This window comes from Bos indicus, chromosome 22 (assembly GCF_029378745.1).
Source record: "Bos indicus isolate NIAB-ARS_2022 breed Sahiwal x Tharparkar chromosome 22, NIAB-ARS_B.indTharparkar_mat_pri_1.0, whole genome shotgun sequence".
In the NCBI taxonomy this organism is placed as follows: domain Eukaryota; kingdom Metazoa; phylum Chordata; class Mammalia; order Artiodactyla; family Bovidae; genus Bos; species Bos indicus.
The window spans coordinates 43,898,388-43,924,767 of record NC_091781.1 but is presented as its reverse complement, the minus strand read 5'-3'; the positions used below and the strand labels follow the sequence as shown (position 1 = coordinate 43,924,767).

The 26,380-nt window shown below is 47.1% G+C and overlaps 1 protein-coding gene across 2 annotated transcripts in view; it reads right to left on the bottom strand.

The window, feature by feature from the left end:
- Positions 1–17,996, bottom strand: part of ARHGEF3 (Rho guanine nucleotide exchange factor 3) — a 313,947-nt gene extending 295,951 nt beyond the window's left edge. The window contains exons 1-2 of one of the 2 annotated variants that reach the window (XM_070776453.1): positions 17,548–17,996; positions 14,250–14,422 (exon numbers count right to left, since the gene is read on the bottom strand). In XM_070776453.1, coding sequence (XP_070632554.1) covers positions 14,250–14,254 — 5 coding nt within the window. In that variant the 5' untranslated portion in view covers positions 14,255–14,422; positions 17,548–17,996. The remainder of the gene's footprint in view (positions 1–14,249; positions 14,423–17,547) is intronic. The other variant, XM_019984724.2, reaches the window with a different exon arrangement.
- Between the last annotated feature and the right edge of the window lie 8,384 nt (positions 17,997–26,380).

The following is a 26,380-nucleotide window of genomic DNA, read 5'->3' as shown; positions in this document are numbered from 1 at the left end:
CAAGCTGAGTACCTCCACCAGTACTGGGTGAAATGGAGTTGACACTGCAGACTTTTTCATCTCAACTGGTGATTTCTCAGCACTTATCACAGCTGTAATTTTACTTACATTCATGTGACTATTTGATTAGCACTTGCTTCCTGAATGAGTGTCTTCTGATTCTAAAACGGCAGAATCTGAGCCTGTCTTGACCATCAAGGCATCCCCAGCACCTAGTATACGGCCTGGCCCAAGGCTAAAATGCTCAATATCACAACACACAGTTTTGAATGCAAAAGTTCAAACACATACAAAAGCAGAAAAAAATATAACCACCATACAACCCCCATAGTCAAGTCATTCCTAACCTTTCTCTTCTCTACCCCTCCCAATGAGCGAAACCCCAGCCGTCATATCACTCAGTATGTACTTGTTGAATGAATGTATAAATGAATGTCTTTTTGTAATGGACAAAAAACCGGGTACTTAATTTTACTCTTACTGATTTTTCTGTTGATACTAGACAGACAGGAAAAAAGTCGAGGATGGGCCACCTGGATGAGTCAGTTTACCAACTGGTTAACTCCAATAAAATTTCAGGAGATGAGATTTAAACTATGGGCTAAGATGAATCTCCCTTCCCCCCTGTTCACTGGATTTAACCTTTTGGTCCTGTTCTCATCATTGCCACATTCATTAAGAAGTGGCAGTAAGCAGGGAAAAATTACGTATTTCCCACAATCTCTTTCAAATAAAATACTGAAGGAACAAGTTTCTTTTCATTAAACAAGACATGTAGCCTTTTACACACAGAAAAACAATGCCTTAGAAACAAGTATCATATTATAGCTTGCTCCCTCCGGGGCAAACTATACTACACTTATTTATTGGAATATTTAAAGTAATTTGTTCCAAAGGAGCCTGGTCCTTCTGAAATACCATCACCATTTTACAAACATTGGACAGAACTGTCATGACTGTGATACTCACAGTGCCCTGCAGAGTGAGGGGCACTGAGTACTCACTGGGTTTGTTTAATGTCATCTACTCTTCAGAATCCCAAAGGAACCAATAAAAATGAACTGAAATGCTAAAATGCAACCAGACCGAATGATCTTTTTGTTGTTGAATATACTTGTTGTCTGTATTTTCCAACTTTTTTTCATCAGCACAAAGAAAAAAGTATTAAAGTTGTCTTTAAAACTAAGACCCAGAGATAAAGTCACGTATTGGAGTCTAATCTTGCGCGAATGTGTGTATGTCTGTGTGTGTTTATGTGCCGTCATGGTTACAAGTCCAGCCTCCTGAATCTCTGCCACGTGCAGCCTGTGTGGCCTCAGGCAAGTTGCTTCATCCCTATAAGCCCATTTTCTCTTCTGTAAAGTGGGACTGATAAGACTAGCTGACAAGGTGAGATGAAGCTTGAAGATTAAATGCACAGAGCCCTGAGCTTGAGCATATTGCTCAAGCAATGTTGCTGCTATTATTATTGTGTTTGTATTTCCAAAAACGAGCAGGGAAAGAACTCTGGACAACGTTAAGGCTCTGCTGGGGAGCCTTCTCAACGCCTGCACAGAAGTGGGTACCCCTGCTACCACCCCCACAGGGGAAGCCAATCAGGGAGTCGGAGGGGGCCTCCACGCACCTGGTGGGAAGCTCACAGAGGCCATGGCCTCTGAGTCACAGCCCAGCCCCTCCCTGCCACATTGCTTTGTTCCCTGGAGGGTGAGCTGTGACTCACATGGTCTCTAGCTCTGGGTTGGGCCCATCTGACCCAGGACAGGACTGACATAGTCACTAGGAACACTCATCTGGACACTGTCCTTGTCCCTCCTCTCCCACCCTCTGGCCTGGTGGCCTGCTCGTCCCACGCCACGTCCCAGCCTGCAGTGTCAAACACTGGAAGGACGCTGTGGGCTCCTGGGTAGTTCACCCCATTGCCGCCACCACCACCCATCCTGTTTCAGTCTGTGCCGTTTTTTCCACTGTGGTTTGCTTCATTTTGAGTTAACTTGAGAATGTAAAGAAAAAGTCCAGGAGACCCACCATAGTTCACACCCATTCACACCCTCTAACTACTCTTACATTTTGAGGGGAGGGGGGTGGAAAAATTTACAACATGAAATTTACCATTTTAACCATTTTTAAGTGTACAATTCAGGAGCACTAAGTACACTAGCAATGTTGTACAACTATCACCATTATCCATCTCAAAACTTTTTCATCATTCCAAACAGAAGCTCCATACTCATTAAACACGAGTTGCTTAATACATAGCGGGGGCCTCCCTCCCCCTGGGCCCCAGTAACCTTCATTCTACTTTCTATCTATATGAACTTGCCTATTCATACGTCATAGAAGTGGAATCATACAATGTCTGTCCCTTTGTGCCTGGCTTACTTCACTTAGCATTGTGTTTTCAAGGTACATCCAAGCTGTGGCTTGTTTTCTCCCTTTCTGTGGCTGAGTAACGTGCCATTGTATGCATGCGCCATATTCTGTCCATTCATGTGCCAACGGACACCCGAGTTGCTTGTACTTTTCAGCTACTGTGAATAACACTGGTATGAATCTGTGTGTGCAAGCATCTCTGGATACACGTATGGGTACACCCACTTCTTATGGGTGTACACACAGGAATGGAATTGCTGTTAGTACATCACATGGGAGTTCTGTTTAACTCCTCTTGCCCTTTTAAGATGGGCTTCCCAAGGTTCAGTGGTGAAGAATCCGCCTGCCAATGCAGGTGATACAAGCGATGTGGGTTTGATCCCTGGGTCGGGAAGATCCCCTAGAGAAGGAAATGGCAACTCACTCCTGCATTCTTGCCTGGAAAATTCCATGGACAGAGGAGCCTGGCGGACCACAGTCCATGGGGCTGAAAAAAGAGTTGGACATGACTGAGCACGCACACCCTTTTAAGAGTTGGGCATCATAACCCAGCAGCTGCCACAGCTAATGCTCAGTGAGCATTCCTTCACTCTGCTACACACCATTCTGAAGATTTTGTGTGTGTGTTAACTCATTTAGTCCTCAAAACAATTCCCTGAGGTAGGGTGTGATTATTTTCACCCCCATTTTACAGACAAATAAACTGAGGTTACCCCTACGGGATAGCAGTGCCAGCATCTGAATACAGATCGATGATGCTTTCACACTCTCTCTCCAGTATGACCAAAAAATAATAATAATAATTGAGCTCTTCTGCTAAAATGCATTTTCTGTCCCGAAAGATGCCTTAGGTACCCTGTAACCTCTTTTCTTGTTCTGGACTAAAAAACTAAAAAGGGGAATGGGGGCAGGGGGTAGGAGTGAGTGGGGATGCTCATTGAGTTGGATTATTCTAGACTCTCTCTTTGCAGTGAGAAATCCAACTCCATCTACATCAGTGAAAAGGGGAATTTGTTGGAAGCATAACGAAACAGCTCAGCCCAGGCACTGGATCACAAGTGATGGGCTCATCTCCCTCCTTATACTGTCACCACTCCATTCTCTCTGAGGAAGGGGCCCCCCCTTACAGCTCTGGTGCCTCTGAGCATTTATTCTGCCACTTTTGAGTCAGGGTGACCCAAGGGAAGCCCATGGCCTATCCTGGCTGGGCCTATATGCATCCCTGGACCAATCACCACAGCCAAGTGGCTGGGGAACCATGACAGGCCCAGCCTGGGCTGCAGTCCCCTCCTGGGATCAAAAGAATGAGGACTCTTCAGAAGAGAGGGAGGGAGGCAGGGCAAATGCCCGACACACACTGCGGTGTAATCTCCAACAGCAACAAATTGGAGGCTGCCCAATAGTGCTAAACAAAACAACAAGGTTAAATAAAATTGCTACATCCATTCAGTGAAAACAATATGCAGCTGTTCAGCAAGTAATCATGAAGATTATGTAGCAACTTAAGAAAAAAAGAAGTCTTATGGAGTAATGTCTGGTGGGAAAAAACAGGACACACAAATACAGACCCACTTATATGTAAGAAAACATGGCAAGAATTGTATCATAATGAAAGAATCATCAGATCAGATCAGTCGCTCAGTCATGTCCAACTCTTTGCGACCCCATGAATCGCAGCATGCCGCTTTTAATCTCTATTTTCCAAAATTTTATTTACTGGTTCAACAAATATTTACTGAGCATCTACTCAGTGCCAGGCGAAGTGTGGGGGATATGGTAGGGAGCAAAATAGAAGAAAAACCCCAGCCCTCATGGAATTTCCATTCTAGCAGGGGAGGCAGAAAACGGATAAGATGAATGAGCAAAATACACGCTACACTGGACGGTGACAGAAGTTAAGAGACAAAATAAATCTAGAAAGGTAGAGAGGAGTGTGGGGGTAGTGCTGACAGTTTAGATATGATGGCCAGAGAAGGTGATATCTCAGTAAAGGTGAAGGAAGTGAGAAACCCCGTTATGTTGAAGAGGGGCTTGGACAAGGGTGGTAGCAGCCCAGGTGACGAGCAGAGACAGAACTGCCCTCAACTGAGGTGTGGGAAGAAGACCAGTGTCCTGGAAGCGAGGTAAAGAAAGAGCTTCGGGGAAGAGAAAATGACCAACTGTCAAACACTGCTGATAGCCAAGCAGGATGGGGCTAGAGAATGGGCCACTGGGATGAAGAGCAGGGCAGTCACTGCAGACCTGGGCAAGAGATATTCATGAGGAATAATGGGCTCAAAAGACTATTGTGGGACTTGCTTGGTGGTCCAGTGGTTAAGACGTCTCGCTGCCAACGCAGGGGGCCCAGGTTCGATCCCTGGTTGGGGGAGCTAATAACATCTCACATATTGTGCAGCAAAACCAAAATATTAAAAAAAAGAAGAAGAAAGAGATAGAGAATTGGGATGGCAACATTACCCAACTGCCAAAGTGGAAGCAAACCAAAGGCCTCCACAACAGATGAATGGATAATCAAAATGTGATCTTTTACATACAATGGTATACTATTCAGCCTCAGGGAAAAAACAAAGCACATTCTGACACATGCTACCACTTGGATGTAAACTGAAGACATTAAACGAAAGAAGCCAGTCACCAAGAAAGACAAATACTGCCTCACAAATAAATACACGTATTGATTCTACTTGTAGGGGGCATCTAGAGTAGTGAATTCATAGAGACGGAAAACAGAGTGGTGGCTACTAGGGTCTGGGGAGAGGGAGAAATGGACCACGGTCATTTAATGAATATCGGGTTTTAGTTCTGCAAGATGAAAAAGTCCAGGAAACGGCTGCACAACTGTGTGAACATACTTAACACTAAATTGAACACTTAGAGATGTCTAGGATGGTAAATTTCATGTTATGTATAGTTTATCACTTTTTTTATTAAAAAATAGTGAGAAAGCGCAGGGGGCAAATAATTGGGAGTCAGCAAGTGCAGACAATTTTTTCAAGAAATTTTGCTCTCAAATGAAAAGAAATGGCAGTCTGGCTGAAGGAAAGAAGTGCGTGGGTTGTTTTCTTTTTTTCTTTAAATTGGAAAAAATAACAGCATGCGTGTTTATGTACTGATGGGACAGACCTCATCATGGGACAGTGTTATTGAATATTTATTTCAAAATAAATGTACTCTGCGATGATGAAAATATTCTGGAATCAGACAGTTGTAACAGCTGCACAACCTTGTGAATATACCCAAAACTACTACTAAATTGTGTATTTTAATGTGGTTGATTTTATGGTATGTGACATATCTCAATTTAAAAAAAAAGATACAATTAAAACTATAATAATGTTGTCTGGGACACCACATTTACACATGCAGCCTGAGTTCCCCCCCAGACAGCCCCAGGCACCAACAGTTCCTGTGGCCAGTGACCCAAAGGCCACCACAGCTGTGTGGCAGCTGGTGGCTCAGAAGACAGGAGCAGTCTCCCAAGTTTAGGCTAAAACACAAATGCCTCATTAGCACATAAAGCAATTGAGATCAAACTACTGAACAAGCACCCAGTAGCTACAGATAAATGGCCCTGCTCAGTTAGGGCCATGAATTTTCAGGCCTGTGATCTAAAAGTGAAATGTAAGAAAAATCCATTCAACTCAAAGGCAGAAAATCTGAGCCACTTCGGCCCCCACCCCATCTGCCAATCCATACTGTCTGTCGCTCTGTAACTGCAGAGGGATGATCTTATTTTGCAATTAGTCATGGCAGACGGAGTTCTTTCTGAAAGTCCTCCCAGCTGTAACAGTACCACGCTTCTGCTTCCATCGCCTTATTCCTTTCTGCTGAACAACTTCAAACAGTATCTTAACCTCTGTGATACTTCATTTTAAATATCAATTTGGCTAGACCCTAAGGCTCAGATATTTCATCAAACATTATTCAAGATGTTTCTGTGAAGGTACAGGAACTTTTTTTAGACAAAATTAACATTTAAACCAATAGAGTTAAACAAGCCAGATTCCACCATATAGTAAGTGCTCAATAAAATTTGGTAGCATTGTCATTATTATCTCACTCTAAGAGGTAATAGTAAAAGAAAGCTGCTAACATTGGTGTCAACTTTACGCCTGTTTTCCTGCAATGCTGCTTAAGAGTCACTTCAGCTCCCTAAGATAACTTGCCAACTCTCTCTCCTCAAAGGACTCAGGCGGTCATTTAAATATTTTCTGACTCACAATGCTGGCCAAGGATTAGTGAGGCCCTGCCCAGCCCAGAACATATGAAATGTGATTTGCTAAGAAAACCACTTGAGTCTGCAAGGCTGCATAGGGCTTTTGTAAAATTAAAGCCATGCTGGAGAGACACAGTTCTCTCCCCCACTGCCCCCCCGCCCCGCCGGAGATGTGTCATAAAAAGAGGTTACTCAAGGTCAGTTAAGCTGCACCTTCTGAGGCTGGAACCTCAGCTCTGTAATGCGCTTCCTTGTTTGGGGGCTGGGTTATGTCACTGTGTTTTCCCCTAACTTTCCAGCCGCACATGCAGGCACACACACCCCTCACTTAAGAATGGAAATGAAATCCCTAGGAACTGTTCTTACAGTTTAGGTAAAGGGAATCTGCTAAACCAAAGAAGCTTAGATTTTGAAGATCTCAAAAGAATTTCTATTGCCTCTAAGTTTTTCCCCTCCAAAAATGAAAAACTCAGCCCCAACTTTTTTGTAACAACAGTGATAAACAACTCCAATCCCCCACCACAGACAAACACAAATACACACATACATGCATTAGCACTGTTTTGTTTAAAATGGAGCTCTTTGTCCCAGCTTAGAGTACGCTGAGGTGTGAGTGGATTTGCAGTTTCCAATGGAGTCCCCAGGTTGTTCCTTAAATTCAGAAAACCAGGTTCCTACAGATGCACGTGTAGGTGCTGTGCTTCTTGTTTCTTCTTCTGTGAGAATACAACCTTGGACTTGTGCCAAGGCATTACATCTGGAACACATAAGTGCGTTAGGGGTGTAAACTAATCTTTTAATATGTGATAGTATTCCGTTCTTATTTTTATTCCATTCTTCAAACTATGATGCGGGGTGGGGGATTGCTTTGGCAGCAAAAACCCTCCCATTAAATGCAATCTATTTGCCTAGTAGATAAAACAAGTTAAAATGCAGCCTTACTCCAATGCTTTCCACCATTCCCTGGTACCTCCAGGGTGTAGGGTCCTTAGTTCTCACCACACTTCTCAAGGCATGGAGGTGGGGGAATTGGGGAGGATCTTTAGGGATCTTCATCACACCCTCAGAGTAAAGGCAGCAGATCGGTCATACGCTTGGTCAGTGCCAGATGCACTTCCATTTCACAAAATCGGGTGTTAAATGTTTTATCCAAGGTCTTCAGCCTTAAACACTACACTATATGGTGTCACTTTCTTCAACAATTAAAAAAGATGCTGATGTTCCTGGATTTTTGTCTGTGCAGCCTGAAGGGTGGGCCTCTGAGTGTGTCCCCATAAGACAACGACCTGTGGAGGTGAGTGACGCACCCAGGAAAAGTATTTCAGGACTGGACTTAGTATTGATGAGACTGTCAAACTTTCCACTGACTACGGACTCAGTACAACCCTTGTCAAATACTTAGCTGACTTTTTTGCAGAAATTGACGAGCTGATCTTAAAATTCATATGGGGACCCAAAAGAGCCAAAATAATCACAGAAAAGAACAAACTTGAAAGAATTCATAATTGTTGATTTCAAAACTTACAAGGGTATGCGATTCATGGGGTCGCAAAGAGTCAGACACGACTGAGCGACTGAACTGAACTGAACAAGGGTATAATAATCAAGACAGTACTGACAATGGTAGTATCATAAGGACAGACATATAGATCAATAGAATAGAACTGAGAATGCAAAAATAAACACATTTGTGACTGATTTCTGACAAGGATGTCAAAACAATAAAATAGAAGAATAGTCTCTTCAACAGACTGTGCAGGGCAACAGGGTATCCACATGCAAAAGAATGAAGCTGTACTGGTGCACCTCACACCACACACAAAAATTAACCCAAAATGGATCAAAGACCTAAATATAAGAGCTACAACCGTAGGATCCTTAGAAGAAAATTTAGCCATAAGTCTTTATGATCTTAGATTAGGTAAAGGTTTCTTAGTTAAGACACCAAAAGCAGAAGCAACACAAGAAAAATAGGTAAGTTGGCTTCACCTAAATTAAAACCTTGGGCTTCAAAGGACACCATCAAAGAAGTAAAAAGACCAACCCAAAGAATGGCAGAAAATACTGAAAAATTATGTATCTATCTGATAAGGGACTGAATCTAAAATATATAAAGAACCTTATAACTCAATAGTAAAAACACAACCCAGTTTTTCAAATAAGCAAAAGATCTGAACAGACATTTCTCCAAAGATGATATACAAATGGCTAATAAACACATTAAAAGATAGTCAATCAACATAATACTGAAGGAGAACAAAGTTGGAGGGCTGACACTACAAGACATCAGGATTTACTATAAAGCTCCAGTAATCAAAACAGCACAGTATTGGCAAAAGATGAGACCAAAAAAAAAAAAAAAAAAAAATCAATGGACAGAACAGACAGCCAAGAAACAGACCCCCATAAATACAGTCAACTGATCTTTGACAAAGGACAAAGGCAATACAATGGGGCAAAGACCATCCTTTCAACAAATGGTGCTGAGAACAACTGAACATCCACACACAAAAAGAAAATCTAGACACAGACATCACATCCTTCACAAAAATTGACTCAAGATATATCACAGACCTTGTAAAATGCAAATGTCTGAAACTCCCAAAAAATAAACAGCAGAAAGCCTAGTGATGGCTTTTTGGATCCAACACCAAAAACACAACCCATGAAAGAAATAATAAACTGGCCTTCATAAAATTAAAAAAATTTCTGCTCTGCAATAGATAATACCAAGAGTAAAAGAAGATAAGCCACAGAGTGGGAGACAGTATCTGTGAAAGACACAAGTGATAAAGGACTGTTTACAAAATATACCAAGAATTCTTAAAACTGAATAAGAAGAAACAATCTGAATGAAAAATGGCCCAAAGACCTTAAAAGACACCTCGACAAAGAAGATACACACGTGGCAAGTAAGCATAGGAAAAGATGCTACGTATCATCACAGGACAACAGCAAGGCGGATACCATTCGTACCTACGACAAAGGCTAAAATCCAAAATACCAGCAACAAAATGCTGACGAGCAGGTGGAGCAACAGGCACTCTCTCATATACTGTTGCTGGGAATGCAAAATGGTACAGTCACTTGGGAAGACAGTTTGAAGGTTTCTTAAGAAACTAAACACACTCCGGCTTCCCTGGTGATCTGGGGGTTAAGAATCTACCTGCCAGTGCAGGGGATGTGAGATCGATCCCTGGTCTGGGAAGATCCCACATGCCACAGAACTAAGCCCGTGCACCACAACTTCTGAGCCCTTGCTCTTGTGCACACCAGCCACACCTACTGAAGCCAGACAACTGAAGGCCACATGCCTAGAGCCCATGCTTACAACAAGAGAAACCACTGCAATGAGAAGCCCATGCACCGCAGCAAGGAGCAGCCCCTGCTCACTGCAAAGAAAGAAGGACACATGTAGCAATAAAGACCCAGCACAGCCAAAAAAAAAACCACAAAAATTAAGGACACCCTTATCATATGATCCACTCCCTGGTGTTTACCCAAAAGAGCTGAAAGCTTATGTCCAGACAAAAAACTGCACATAGATGTTTATAGAGGCTTTATTCATAATTTTCAGTACTTGGAAGCAACCTAGATGGCCTTCAGTAGGTAAAGAGAAAAATAAACTGGGATACACCCAGACAATGGAATGTCATTCAGTGCTAAAAATGTGCTATCAATTCATGAAAAGACATGGGAAGTCTTAAATTCATATTACTAAGTGAAAGAAGCCAAAATGAGAAGGATACACGGTGTATGATTCCAACAGTATGACATTCTAGAAAAGGCAAAACTCTGGAGACAACAAAAAGACCGGTGAATACGGCAGGGGTGGAAGAAGGCATGAACAGGCAGCGCACAGAGGGTTTTTACAGTAGTGAAATATTCTGTATGATACTGTTAAGACGGGTATATGGCATTGTACATTTACCCAAATCCACTGAAAGTAGAATACCAAAAGCGAGGAGCCCTTAGGCAAACTACAGAATTTGCCACTGCAAGTTCATCCTTGGTGATGAACGTAGCATGCCGGTGAGCGAGGCATGTGTGGGAGCAAGGGGGAAATCTCTGTACCCTCCTCTCAATTGTATTACAAACCCAACACTGCTTTAAAAAATACAGTTAAAAAACATATTTAACACCCCTAACCGTTAGGAAATGAAAATCAAAACCGCAATGAGATCACTTCACCTGGGCTAGATTGGCAGTGATCAAGAAGATGGACAGTGGTAAGCATCGGTGAGGACGTGGAGTAACTGGACCCCTCACACACTGCTGTGGGATTGCAGAATGGAACAGCCACAAGGCAAACATTTGGCAGTTCCTCAAAATGTTAATCATCGAGTCACCATACAACCTGCAATTCCACTGCTCAGTATATACCTAAGAGAAGTGAAAATGCATTTCCACATAAATTTGTACACTCTTCCAGGGGAAGGTGAGAGCCAGGGCAGGTAAAAACAAGAGAGCATATGGACACAGAAGGTGCTCTTGGACCTATGGTTAAATGGAAAAAAAAGAACAAGGCTGGAGAAGAATACATACAAAATAAGTGATGATTGTGTTAGCCTTAAAAATATATATATGCACAGGTACACAAACTTGTTATGTAAGATTGTAAGAGAAATACACAGCCAGCTGATCATAAATGTTCTTTCTGGATGTAAGCCTGCGATGAGGGAGGTGGAACTTCATTATTTACTCTACAATTTCTGATTTGCGTGCTTTTCTGTTTATTAAGAAACAATCAGGGCATGCCATGCAAAAGATAATTTCTTTCTCTAGCCAAAACAGAAGAAAAAGGAAGAGGCCACTGGAGTTGGGTAGTGAGAGAAGCTGTGAAAGTGGAGAAGAGCAAAAGAGCATCCCAGGTAGTGGGAACAGCAGGAGCAAAGATTTGAAAGTGGATGTCAGGTTCACTGGGCTGTCAGGTTCATTCTGTTATAGGAACCAGTGGGGACCTGGGGTGAAGGTGCATCAGAACTGTGAGTTGAAGCAGCCAAGTTCCAAAGGTGTCATGTACCCCTTAGGGAGTGGTGGCCCTGAGCATGTAGGGGCACTGCTGGGAGAGAACGGGGGCTACAGTTGGGCAAGAGGTCTCAGCAGCAGTTCAACTTGGCCTCTGTCTCACCATAAACTAATCGTCAACTCCATTATCCAGATTTGTCTAATAAGATGGTCTCCAAAAAGAATAACATCCACACCACTGAAGTCCCCAAATCTGAATGAAGAACTTCCAGTGTGTCTGAGCACACCTTTTCGATAGGAGCACAAGGAAGTGATGGAGTGACCTGAGTCAATCCTAAGTACCAGATGATGACCCAGCAAGCCCCCCAGCATGCAGGCTGTGATGGGGGTAAGCACTTTGCAAATATCTTTTCAATTAATCCTCAGAGCAAAACTCCGAGGTACAGGCAAGCACTACCTCCCTTCACAGATGGACAAACAGGCCTGGGGGCTTCCCTGGTGGCTCAGATGGTAAAGTGTCTGCCTGCAATGTGGGAGACCTGGCTTCAATCCCTGGGTTGGTAAGATCCCCTGGAGAAGGAAATGGTAACCCACTCCAGGACTCTTGCCTGGAATATTCCATGGATGGAGGAGCCTGGTAGGCTACAGTCCATGAGATCACAAAGAGCTGGACACAACTGAGCAACTTCACTGGTTCACTGAAACAGGCTCGGAGAGGTTAAGCACCTTGTCCAAGGTCACTCCCTTGGTTAACACTGCAGCAGAGACTGGAACACAAGACCCCAACTGCCATCTCTACAACCTACAGACACTTCAATCTGCTTCAAAGCCAGGTCAGTACTCTCCTCCAGTTTCCAGGAAAATATTATGGAGCTCAGAATTGGAGTTGAATTCAGAGCTTGGGGTTCTACCAGCAAATTCAGACACATAAAGTTACTATATGCTGGCTGGAAGTGGAGGTGGGGTGTTGGGATAAGGAGCCAAGTTGGACCGGTAACTAACTAGCTTGCTCTTTAGCTGGCTGAGCCAGGCAAGACACCAAGCTGCCTCCTCTGTCCTCCAACTCTGGCTGCGGGCCGCAGCGTCTCTTTCTGTGCATTCCTGTTTTGACTTGGGCCCCATGTCCAGTTCTGCCCTGAAAACTTGTGCTTCACCTTGGAAAAGTCAGGAGACACCTGGGAAATGAAAGTGATCCCCTCCTCTAGCCTTCTTACTCCATAGCCACCAGAGACCCTGGGACACCCACCAAATGTCCCAACAAGCCCTCACTGAGCCAGGGGCTGAGCACTCTCTCTGCCTCCCAGGGCTGACATTCCACAGGGATGTGCACCCAAGAGAGGCCTAAGATACTTCAAACACCCATCTCTCTTCATGTCACTGAACAGATATTCAGGGAAGATTCTCTTCACCTCCACCTCTCTCAGCACAACTGACAAGAGGCCCAAGAAGACACACAGTTGGCAAGTTATTCATCACTCCACACCTCAGTTTTCTGGTCTGGAAAATGAGGGTATGTGACACACATAGACATGTTAAGATGTTGGTGCAGGGCTCAGCCGCACAAGGCACAGCCATTCAGATTAACTGGCATTTACTGAAGGCTGCTACTTTGTTCCTTTTCCACAGTATACTCCACCCCCCCCCCCCCCCACACACACACAGCTATAACCAATGAGAATCCTGTATCAAGCCCCCAAGGTTCATGCTCACTTCCAGGCAGCAGTTTCAGGAACATCACTGCCCCAGGCCCCACCCCCTGGAAAGGAAAGACACCAGCCTTCTGGTCAACCAGGAGTGCACACAATGCTGAGATCTTATGCCAGCCACCTGCTAAGATCTGGAGAGAGGGTGGGGGAGGTTCTGCCTATGTTGCCTCATTTCCTCTCTCCCTTCCCCAGGGAGACAGACCACATGTAAAGCGTGGTCTTCACCAAGCCACCCACAAGGCTGCTCCCTCTTTCAAATGGGTTTCCACTCAAATGCTGCTTCCTGAGAGCCAGTGTTCTTGCCTGGAGAATCCTGGGGGAGCCTGGTGGGCTGCCGTCTATGGTGTCGCACAGAGTTGGACATGACTGAAGCGACTTAGCAGCAGCAGCAGCAGAGACGTTCCCTAACTTAAACCAACCCTGCCTCCGTCCCAGCTACTCTGAATCCCCTTACCCAGTTTCATTTCCTTCATTACACTGACCATACAACTTGGCATCTTGTTATAGGTCTAGTTGTCTATTACCCAGCCTGACCCCTGCGATGTGAACTCTGAAGGGAGGAGCGCTGTTGGCTTCCTTGATGGCTGTGTGTCCAGTGCCAGGGCACTCCCTCCATAAGTGATTCCAGAATAAGTGAAGTAAATTAGCTGAGCTAAGTGGCTAAGGTACACTGGAAAAAAAGCTAAGTCTTCCTCTAAACCTCTCCACAGTGGACCCCGCTCCACTCACCACACTGGTGACCTCCCACAGAAACTGGAACTGACTCAATAACTTAGAATCATATATATAAACATTTTGTTTTCATTCAAGTTTCAACCCGTTTGTGCGAGGTGATATGAATCAGGCGATATCTTTACAAATCATTAAGGTAATGGGTCCAAGGATTAATCTTTTAAAAATATAAATAAGACTATAATTAATAAACTGAGGAATTAACTGGACAAATCTCAAAAAAGAACAAAAAGAATGAAAGAAACAGAGCCCCATACCTCATGGCCACCACCCCTGCTGCCCAATGAGTTACAGGAGTCTGAACGATACAGAGCTTGGCCTCGAAGGTTTCTAAACAATTGCAGTTTTCTTTGATGCCTCTTTGCCTCAGGCTCCCTCCAATGACTCTTGACTCGGGAGCACACTGAGTTCTGGTCAGGGGCTCAGGAACCTTGGAGATGGCAGAGAAACAGAGGCAGCTCACTGGGATGGATGGTGATGGATGAAAGGCTCAGGATGCAACATGGACCAGAAAAACTGGAGCAGCAGCACGCACCTCTCCCCGTCATCAGAGTGAGTATGGGGACAACATCCCATTCTCTGCATCCCACATCTTTCTCTGGCAGGAATAGGCTCTCTCAGGAGGCAACGAGTTCCCTTCATTGGAGGATCCGAGCTTGGGTTAAGCAGTAACTAGGAGGAAGTGCTGTGGAGGTGGTTTAAACTGCAGGCTGAACTATGTGACCTCAAAGGTCACACTGTAGACTGGCATTCCTATCGGCCAGTTCCTTTGCATTTCACTCCTCCTAAACCTCTCCAGCCTCCAGGAGCCTCCCTCAGTGGATACTATACATGCTGTGCCTCACAGACATTAAGTGAGCACTTACTGTGTGCCAGGGGCCAGAGTGGAGCAGGGACAAGGGTAACAGGATTCTACATTCTTCTGGGTGGACAAAGACAATAAACCCTTGAGCAGACACATGAGGAAAACCATTTGAGGCAAACTCCAAGAGTAAAATACAATGGGGGAATTCGGGACTTCTCTGGTGGTGCAGAGGATACAAATCCGCCTGCCAGTGCAAGGGATCCCTAGCCTGGGAAGATCCCACATGCTGCAGAGCAACTAAACCTGTGTGCCACAGCTTCTGAACCTACACACCTAGAGCCTGTGCCCCGCAACAAGAGAAGCCACCGCAATGAGAAGCCTGCACACTGCAACTAGAGAAGAGCCCTCTCTCTCTGCGACAAAGACCGAGTGCAACCAACCAAAAATAAAATTAATTTTTAAAAATGGGGGAACATGACAGAAACTGACAGGGAACGGGATGCTCTGGACAAAGTTGTCAGGGGAAACTTTTCAACAGAGGAAACATCTGAGCTAAATGGCATGAAAGTACCAGACATGAGAAAAGGCGGTGAGAGAGTGTGCTCAGCAGAAGGAAAAGCATGTGCAAAAGAGAAGTCTGAGAAGTCTCCTGACAAGTTGAGTTCAAATATTCATCAGTTGCACCCTATCCTAAAGGCCCCACCACAGGCCCTAAACACACATCTCGCCCCACCCCCGCCTGCCTTCTTTCCCCACTGACTTCTTTATCAGATTTTTTCAAGTCAAGGCAGAGCTGATTTGACTCTGAACTTTCCACTGGCAGGTGAGCGCTGAGCAAGGGCACAAAGGAACATGTGTGCACCTCTACCTACAGGGACAGAGGAAATGCTGACATCGTGACTCCATAAAAAAGTGGGCCTGTCTTGTATAGGGGACCATAACTCCCATCTTCCCACCTGGCATTCAGGTCCCATATTTGGGGGATGCGGGCCTTTTGTAGAATACGATGTAAAGAGAACCCTCTGAAAAAATACACACCTGTGCTCCAAGCATCTCAGGTGTATTTCAGAAGGTTCTTAGAGCCCCAGGTTCAGAACGTCTATCTGGTTACCACCCCTACAAGAAAAAACTAAACTGTTTCAGCCCAGGAGCACCCCACTGATGGAACGGACAACCTGTTAGAGGTGAGTAAATGAAAGAGAGGGGGCAAGATCAGGCCCTCAGACCCATAAAGAGACTCCCACACTACCTCTTCTAGCTCTGATAGAAGATGTCAGCCTGTCAGGGGGACCAAGGCCTGAAGGGGTCCTAATGAAACCTTATCCGCTCCACTCCAGTGAGGGAAACATCCCACAACACCCCAGAGCCTCCAGAGAAGGTCCAAGACCCCATTTTCCAGGATTGTCCTTGACAAAGGTCATCTCTAGTCTCACATTCTAAGATAACATTTCACACAAGGCCGGTTAAGCATAGGAAGTGTTAATGCAAAGCCCACGTGTTTCAAGGCGGAAGGGGACACCAGGGCTACTGTGCAAATAATTCAGGTCCTTATCAGGAAACGGAGAAGTGCGGAGAGCTTGCTCACCTAGCTCACAGTGGAGTTAGGGATGGGGGTGCTCTGTTAATATCAGTCAAAATAGTAACAAGAAGGACAGTTAACCGAGGGAGAACTTGGCCTGTACCAGGCACTACAATAAAAACTTTAATCTTACACAACCTTTTAAGGTTTGTACTATGATCATCTCCACTCTACAGATGAGGAAACTGAGGCATGAGCAGGTGAAGTAACTTGCACAAGACTACACAGCTGACACTCAGACCTAGCAAAACTCTTCCACACCCAGGGTAGAAGGTGGTAACACCTGGGCAGTGCATGAACTGCTTAAAAATACGTTTCTGCTACTTCACCCAGGACAACCACCATTTGGCAGTTCTCGCATCCTTGCCCAGTGCTGGAGGCAAGCCTGGTTTGGGCATTAAATGGAGTGAGAGCCCTCGAGGAACAAGCCACTCAGTTTCATCAACGTATAAGCCCTTGATGAGGCCGCTGATACTGCAAGAGCGGTTCTTCCTCGTGGCAAAGCCCACGGGAACTCGACTCAGTAGAAACTTTCACACTCGGAAGACGCTTGCCCGTCTCTAGCTACGAGGGACCGAAGTTCGCCTTAACCCCATGGTGTCCGCCTCCCCCTCCTCCTCCCCGGATCCTCGAGCCGCTTAATTTAAGCAGCAAGGAGCACAGGGGCCCGAGTGGGCCCGAAACCGAAGCCACCGCCCCGCGCGCCCAAAGCCAGGTTCCCCGCCGCGAAATAACTGGTGGTCCTGCGAGCCCCGGCAAACAGCGCCCGACGGGAAGATACGCGGAGGGAAAGGGGCCGCACCCCAAGACAGGTGGCACCTCCGTCCCCGGAAGTGGGTCCGGGAACTTTTAGCCCAAGAGCTAGCAGAGGGTCGGAGTCAGGGTCTCCGGCGGAGCGGCGGCCGGTCGGGGCTGGTGGTGGCACAGCCTACCTGTGCCTCCTCCAGGGTCCCCCTGACCGTTCAGGGTGCCCGGAGCCAGGAGCGCACACTGCCGCGGGCACCGGGATGGAACGAGGGCGGCTTGGAGGTGGGGTCTAGCTCCGGCTTGGTGGGTGAAGGTGGAGAGGAATCAGCCCGGGAAGGCCTCCCGCCCCAGGGTGTCTAGCAGGGTCTCCAGCGGGGAAGGTCTAGCGGAGTAGCGGGGCTCCAGGCCAGCCGCCCACACTCACCTCGGCTCCCAGCACGGGATCGACCCGCCGGGCTGCGGCTCGCACCGCGGCTACGACTCTGGCAGCGGCGGCTACGGAGGCGGCTCCCCGGAGCGGGGCGGGGCCGGGGGCGGAGAGGCCGGGCCGGCCACGTGGGCCGGAGGCGGGCCGGGGACCCCAGCGGGCGCCAGGCCGGGTGTCGGGGAACTTGGACTCGGTCACGCTTGGCTGCTGCTCAGCACTTCCCACTCCGCACCCTGTTGGGGTCCCAGGGAAGGCTAGGGACGGAGAAGGGGAGACCTGGCCCCCGGGGCATGCCCAGCACCTATTTGGGAGATAATATACTGGGTCCGGGAAAGGGTGCGCAGCCTGCCGAATCCCGTTCCCCCGAGGGCAGCTCCGGGGATCTGTATCCCAACGGGAGAGGGCTGTGGTGACTCCCGAGCCATGGGCAGCAGGAGCTGCCCGGGCGGGCGAGGGCCCGGGTCAGGCGCTTGGAGCCCCAGCCTCGCCTACCAGGCTGACCTTGGGCTTGTCTAGTCCTGCCCAAGCCTCACTTTCCCCGACTGTGGGAGTGAGAATAAGGACGAATCCCCGCGCGCCCAGCAGGTTCTCAGGAAATACGTTTGTGGGCGGATGCTGAGCTTGAAAGAGCAGCAGCCAGCAGTGTGGCCTGAGTCTTTCCTGCAGAAATAGACATGAGAATCTAAATACTAAAAGCATTTTCTGTACTCATTCATCCGTTCAACAGATTAAATTCTTCCAGTCCTCAGGACCCCATAAAGTCAGGAATAAAAAAAGTCCCTACACACTAGTTATGAGCTCTTATGAAAGTACAAACCATTATAAAAAAGAAAAAGTTCATCAGCTGCTTTCATGTGCCTGGTGAGGACTTCAGGTGCTTCATCTACTTGCCTTGTGAGGTGTAGGGCTTGTATGGGCCGTCTCAGGAACTGAAGCTTAGAAAGGTGAAGCCAGCCCCCAGATCAGAGGAGAAAGCTCCAGTTCCAGGGCTACATTTCTCCGCAGCCATACCTCCAGTACATGGAGGATCAGGCTCTGAGTGGACCTCCTCACTCTCTCTCCATGGGGAGAGCTCTAACCCCCACCCCCTCATTCCACCTCACAAGGGGTAGGGGGATGTTGAGGGCTTCCCAGGAGGGACCTTCCCTGGCAGCAGCCGCTGAGATGTAGATCTCCCAGTCCAGGCACCAATCCCCTGCACACCCGTCACCAGCACCAGGCGTTCAGACCTTCATCTGGCACAGCTGAGACTTCCTTTATTGCAAACTCCTGTCTCTCCTTTGCAGGCACACAGCCTCCTAGGGCTGTGTGACCTCTCCCTAGCCCACAGCTCACCTTCTGGGCCAGAAACTGACCAATGTTGAGCAAAGGAACTTTCATTCCAACTACAATTCCACTTCATTCCACCACACCTTGACCCCAAACCCAGTGCCTCATGACCCATCCCTTTCCTGTGTAAGGATCACACACCCTGTCCACGACTCCATTTCCAAGGCCAAAACCTATATCCAGGTCCCTAATCCTCAACCTTTTCTTCCAGGCCTCTTTTGTTACTCTCCCTCCTCCACACAGTGGAAGATCACTTACTACAGCCAGCCATGTTTATTAGGTAATAATAAAGGGCTTCCACTCCCTCAGCAACCCAGAGCTCGGCAGGCATTTCCACCCCTCAAGTCGACACCTGGTGCTCTACTCAGGCGGCGTTGTCGGAGATAAAATTTCTATTTCCGTTAGATTCCATTTAATGATTGGAGCATCTGCTACATGCCACAGACCATGCCAGACTCTGAACCTCAGCAGTGACTCTGTCACAAGACAGAAAGACATAGTCCCTGACCCCATGGAGCTCACGGCTGATGTGGGAACAGTCAGAGCCATCACTGGGCAGGTTAGGGAGCAGGACGTGGTGAGAGACACACAGGAAGTGCTGGCCCAGATTCGAGCATGGGAAGGCTTCCTGTGCGATGTGGGGCGACAGGGCTGGAGAGGACAGACGTGGAAGCCCAGAGGTGGGAGAACACAGGGCACACTTCTGGAAGCCCATGGAAAGGGGCCTTGATGGCCAAGGTGACACACTAGACCTTGACCATGGAAAGGTCTGGGCAGAGGTGATGGGACTCCACAGCTGCTGAGTGAGGAATGGATGCAGCGGGTCAAAGTCTCCTGGACACAGCAAAGGCAATGTGCATGTGGACTATTACTGGGGATGCACTCCTCAATTTCCTTTGTTTTTCAATTCCGGGTGTCCAGAGATCAGAACAGATCCTCAGGAATATGTAGACCAGAAACAAATCTATGTAAACTCACAACAGTTTATATGCAGTGCCGCATCACCTCCCACCTACTCATGCTTTGGCCCTGCTAGGGGGAGGGTAAGGAGCACTTGGCTCCTGGACTCAGATTAGGAAACTGTTGGGGAAGAGGTGATACACCCAAAGGGAGTCCTGTCATGGGGTGTGTGGAGAGAATAAGCAGGAAATGTGGGTCACTATCCATGGAGTTTGAAAACTGGTGGAGAAACCAGAAGATACTGATGATCAGCCACCTTTTCTCCCTGAAACAGTTCATGAGGGCTCATTCTTGAATTCAGCTCCATCTCCCCTAACTTTGCAAGACAAGGCAGAATAGGACCAAGGCTGTCACCTAAGTCATCAGTTGGGAAAGCTGGGGTGTCTACTGCAGGTCTCCACACGAAAGAGTGAGTGAAGAGCTATAACCGGTGCCAGGTAGGGAAGCAGGGGTGAGGGGCTGGGATGAGGCACCAGGGAGCACATTGGAGAAAGCCATCTCTTGAGAAGGCACAAGGGCAAGGGCAAGATGGAGACCACCAACCCGGCCATCGAGGACCCACCAGGTACCTTTAACATTCGTCCTGGGAGATCACACATTTAAAACCCACTGATAATACCACTCATATGACCAATGCTGAGAGAAATATTAAGAATAAGATAAAATCCACCCACAAATCACCACCACCCAGTAATCAGTTCAGTTGCTCAGTCGTGTCCAACTCTTTACGATCCCATGGACTGCAGCACATCAGGGTTCCCTGTCCATTGCCAACTCCCGGAGCTTGCTCAAACACATGTCCATCAAGTCGACGATGCCATCCAACCATCTCATCCTCTGTCATCCCCTTCTCCTCCTGCCTTCAATCCTTCCCAGCATCAGGGTCTTTTACAATGAGTCAGTTCTTCACATCAGGTGGCCAAAGTACTGGAGCTTCGGCTTCAGCATCAGTCCTTCCAATGAATATTCAGGACAGATTTCCTTGAGGATTGACTGGTTGGATCCCCTTGCAGTCCAAGAGACTCTCAAGAGTCTTCTCCAACACCACAGTTCAAAAGCATCAATTCTTCCATGCTCAGCTTTCTTTATAGTCCAACTCTCATATCCATACATGACTACTGGAAAAACCATAGCTTTGACTAGACAGACCTTTGTTGGCAAAGTAACGTCTCTGCTTTTTAATACGCCATCTAGGTTGGTCATAGCTTCTCTTCCAAGGAGCAAGAATCTTTTAATTTCATGGCTGCAGTCACCATCTGCAGTGATTTTGGAGCCAAAAATATAAAGTCTGTCAGTTTCCATTGTTTCCCCATCTATTTGCCGTGAAGTGATGGGACCAGATGCCATGATCCTAGTTTTTTGAATGTTGTTTTAAGCCAACTTTTTCACTCTCCTCTTTCACTTTCAAGAGGCTCTTTAGTTCCTCTTCACTTTTTGCCATAAGGGTGGTGTCATCTGTGTATCTGAGGTTACTGATACCCAGCAACATCTACTGTTATTTTGTGTGCTTTTTTGTTTTCCATTTAACATATTGTGAGCCTCTTCCTTGTGATAAAACACTCTACAACATGACTGTTAAGAGTCGCCTATTGGTCTATGGTATGAATGTGCCTCTTCTTATCAGCAGTCCTGACTGGTACCTGGTTTGATCCTCACTTCTCAGCATCAGGGATAATGCTTAGTGATGAAAATCTTTGCATAACTAACTTTGATACACAGTTCTGGTTATTTCCTACAGAGAAAATGCTAGAAGTGGATTACTGAAAGGAATATTCAAGTCTTCTGCCTTTAGCAGTATTCAGATGCCCCTCCCCCCCCCCCCCCACACACACACTTTCTTTTGAAAAGTGTGGAGCATCCAGTTGATGAAGCAACACTAACCTTCTCCCCCAGGAGATGGTGACACCTGTGAAGGAATAAGGTGTTCATCTCAGTGTTCAGACCTAAGCAATGTTCTGCAAGCAGCTAATACAGTAAAAGACTTCTTTCTCTAAAACCAAGTCCCATCTGCTCTCATAATCTAGGCTTGAGGAAGACCTGAGAAGCAAGACCGGGAGGTGGGGTGGAAAGGTAGACAGGTACTTCAGGGCAGGAAATGCCTGGGTTCAAATCCAACGTCGCCCTGCCCTGAAGGTGGGACGTTACCTAAGCCATAAACCCTGCTGGGAGTATGGGACGCGCCCAGGTGGTAGCAGGTGTCCAACTCACAGGGGTGACTCTAAGACACAACAGGTCATCACCAGCCCTAAGTCTACAGTCTGGAGACCGGACCCACAGGGAGTGCAAACTTGAGACAATACAAGCCACTTGGCGGGAGGGATGTGGGACACCCCAGTGGCCCTCAGCTCTGGAGAGCATGGTAAGCGAATGGGGGTCTCACCCCAATTTGCAAAGCACGAATGGATGCAGTTAACTCCTCTGGGAGGCCTTCTGAAACTCACTAGCAACTGTTACCGCTGACCCTGATGCCAACTGAGACAAATGACGGCTGTGCACACTTGCTGTATGCCAGGCACTGGACTACCCGGACTATCCCCTCCATCCACTTCATCCTCACCACCACACCATAGGCAGGTGCGCTGTCATCCCCATCAGACAGAGGAGGAAACTGAGTGCCACGGAGATGAGGTAACGTGCCCTGCTGACTGATCAGTGGTAGGGCTGGGGTCTCAAGCTGGTTAAAGCAGCAAAGTCCAAGTCCAGCCCAGGTGGAAGGCATAAGCAAGGGGCACAGCCAGCCCTCAAGGAGCAGCTGGACTAGGGATTAAGAGGGTCTAGCACATAAACACGGGAGCAGGACCTGAATGAGGGTGGACAGTTGTCAAGGAAGGCCTGACTGCAAAGGATGGCTGGAGACTTCGAGAGGGAGAAGGAAAAGTCTGGCACAGAGGGTCTGGGACAGGACCACACCAGAGAAGACCCTCAAATTCTGCTTTGGTGGCAGAGAAGAAAGAGAAACAGAGAAAAAGAGGTTGGCTAGGAGCCAGGTAATAACTTTGGGGTTCACTTCTGGGCTATCGGCAATTTACAAGTAGCCATTTCCTGTAGTTGGTCCTAGCCAACTGCCTGCAGAACTGAGTCCTCCAGGAGACAGGGACTCCACTGTGATCCCTGAGGCCCTCTGCTACCCAGACCAGGGCTAACCAGATATCTCTACGGGATCATACTTTATCACTGTACATCCCTTAACCTGCCCCAGATGACCACATCCCCAAAGGCAAGGGGGCTGTGTACTGGCTTCTGTGACCATAACTCTGCTTGGGCTCACAGTCAAGCCTCACCTCAGCCCCATTTGGTACTGAGCTATTACTTATTTCCCAGATGTATAAACAGTCGTGGAGAAGGCAATGGCACCCCACTCCAGTACTCTTGCCTGGAAAATCCCATGGACGGAGGAGCCTGGTGGGCTGCAGTCCCTGGGGTCGCTGAGAGTCGGACACGACTGAGCGACTTCACTTTCACTTTTCACTTTCATGCATTGGAGAAGGAAATGGCAACCCACTCCAGTGTTCTTGCCTGGGGAATCCCAGGGACGGCGCAGCCTGGTGGGCTGCCGTCTATGGGGTCGCACAGAGTCGGACACAACTGACGTGACTTAGCAGCAGCAGCAGCAGCAGCAGAAACAGTCGTGATTGGCTCAAGTGACCTGCTTAAGAGTCCCCCCAAAAGTGGCAGACTGAGATCTAAGTCCCGGGTACCTGAAACCAAAGCCCCACTTTAATCACAATGATTAAAAAATCTCATCAAGAATGCACAATTATATAACTGTGTGCAGGATCTTCAAGTACCTCAAACTTCAGGTACATAAACCAAAGGCTGCTGCTGCTAAGTAGCTTCAGTCATGTCCGACTCTGTGCGACCCCATAATCCAAAGGCAGGTCCTGCTTATTTTTGCCTTCTGTCACCAGTCATGCTTCGGCCTTTCTCTGCTGAGTCCTGCCTGGCCTGGCCTTGCCCAGCCTGGTGAGAAACATCCATGCTTTATCTGGGAGCTGCCACCTGTCCCATTCCCTGGAATGTTTTAACCAGCGAGATGAGGAAGAGCAGTCTTCAACCTGAGGACCATTACTTGGTCTCTGCGTCCCCTCCAGCTTCTAAAACTTGGGAAATTCCCCCGACCATGAATTGGCCGTCGGTTAGAGAAACAATCACTGCTTTTGTTCACAGCCAGAGCAGAGTGTGGTAATCCAGCACAGGGACCTTAAAGCAACAAGTTCAGAAAAATGTCTGTATCTCTGTCAGAGCTGACAGATGATCAGGGGAAAATGAGCCTGGTAAATGGGACGTAGGCAGATCTGAGAACCCAGTCAACTGTTACAGGCTATGTACAGTCAACTTTTAAGAATCCTGCCTTAGTTTGATTTTGTGAGGAGCACCGCCCCCTCCACAAGCCCCGTGCCTGCCTTCCACAACAGTCACATGTAAACCCACCCTCTTCTCTTAGGCAAAGAGATGATTTAACACAGCACCTAACAAAGGTGCTGCGCTTTACCTCCTGGGCTGAAGCTCCTATCTTCTACCCATATCCATAGGGCCCACAAGTAGTCCAAAACCTGCTCTTCCACAGAATAAGAGCCACTATTTACCACACGGCTACTGCTGCTGCTAAGTCGCTTCAGTCGTGTCCGGCTCTGTGCGACCCCATAGACGGCAGCCCACCAGGCTCCCCCGTCCCTGGGATTCTCCAGGCAAGAGTACTGGAGTGGGGTGCATTGCCTTCTCCAACCACACGGCTAGAACTTGCCAAGTGTGGCTGTGGGTGCTTTATAAACCCCAGTTCATTTAAGTCTCACAATAACCTAATGTGGCAGGTATCAGTCCCATCTTGCAGATCAAACAACTGAGGCTCAGAACGATTAGGTGGTTTGCCCATAGTCCCATACTGAGAATGAGGTAGAAGCGAGATGGCAGGGATCATGTATACCTTATTCATTACTGCATCTCCAATACATATTTTAGGCTTTCAAATAAATATTGTAAAAAGATTTTATTACCTATAAATGTGAAAGATGGTGTAAAAACCCTCTAGAAAGAGGCCAGGGAGCCAAGCCTAGTGATCTTGCATTATTTTTCCTTAATCTCAAAGACCCCATTTGAATTTTATCTCCTTGCAAAAGGCCTTACACCTTGTTTCTGTCTGTCCTGCCCTTCATTCTATCTCCACTATTCTTGAACCACTTCTGATTTTGTTTCTCAACTGAGAAGACAGGGTAGCGGGTAGGGGAGGAAAATATCTTTATTGAGTCCTTTATTAAGGGCTCACTATGCCCAAGACGTGCATGCACGCTCAGTCATGTCTGATTCTTTGCGACTCCATGGACTGTAGCCCGCCAGGCTCCTCTGTTTATGGGATTCTCCAGGCAAGAATACTGCAGTGGGTTGCCATTTCCTCCTTCAGGGGTTCTTCCCAACCCAGGGATCGAACCCGTCTCCTGCATTGGCAGGTGGATTTTTTACCACTGTGCCACCAGGGACACCCATGCCTGAGACAGTGAAGGTATAATTTACATCTCCTTCCTCATCTACCTGCTTATTGCTTGTAGCCTCTTATTCAACTAAACCTAAATTAAGTGTTTCCTAATTAAAGCCTGCAAAGGGAAGCTGGTCTTTGCTACCTAAAGTTTGCATTTCTAAAACAAAGTAAATAAAACCAGTGGTGAGGTCCCACAGATGTTGGCAACTGTATGAACCCAAAGCAGATATAAAAATGGACTCTTGCTTTCTAATACCATGGTAAAAATTAGGGCTTCTCATGCTGTCCAAAGAGGATTTTCTCACCACTAACAGGAAAGAGGTATTCTGCAGCATCTGCCTAATGAAATCCTTCCAATAGAGTCCTTTTAGATCCGTCTGCTTAACCTCTGAACCAGCTGTACTCTCAATATGTGGACTAAGGAGGGAACCAACTCGCCATAACTTGCTACTCAAGGTTTTTTCTTCTTAGAAATTATGTTGAGAGACAGTACAGCCCATTGGTTAGGAATGAGGATGATTCAATCAGATGTACGAATCCCAATGTTGCTGACTTCTTGTTTGTGCCCTCAGCAAAGCTACCCCATTTCTGGGTGTCAGAATCTCAAAAATGAGGCCCCAAAGTTGACATAAACCAGGGATGTAACTCAGAGCACATGGCACACAGAAGATGAGACATCTCACATCAGAAGAATGAACAGGCACCTTTTTCTTTCTGAATGACAGGAAATTTGTGGCTCCCAAATTTCAGCATCCATCAACTTCTTTTCCAATTTCTTCAAAGAAAGTCCATTGTTCTGAGAGTCATATTTCTCCTTGAGGTAAGTGTCCCTGCCCCGGTTCCCGACACCGATGAGACAACAGGCATCTGACCGACGGAGGGTGGAGTAAACGATCAAGGGCAGCAGGTTCCTTTTCCTGCAAGTATAAGACAGACCAGCCATCCTGGCCTACTCACCCTGGGTAATCTCTCTCCCTCTCAGAATAAGGGCCCACAGAAAATTGTGCTAGGAACCCCAGCTATTCAGGAAACAGAAAACATGACCTAGAATAATGAGCCACCACAATC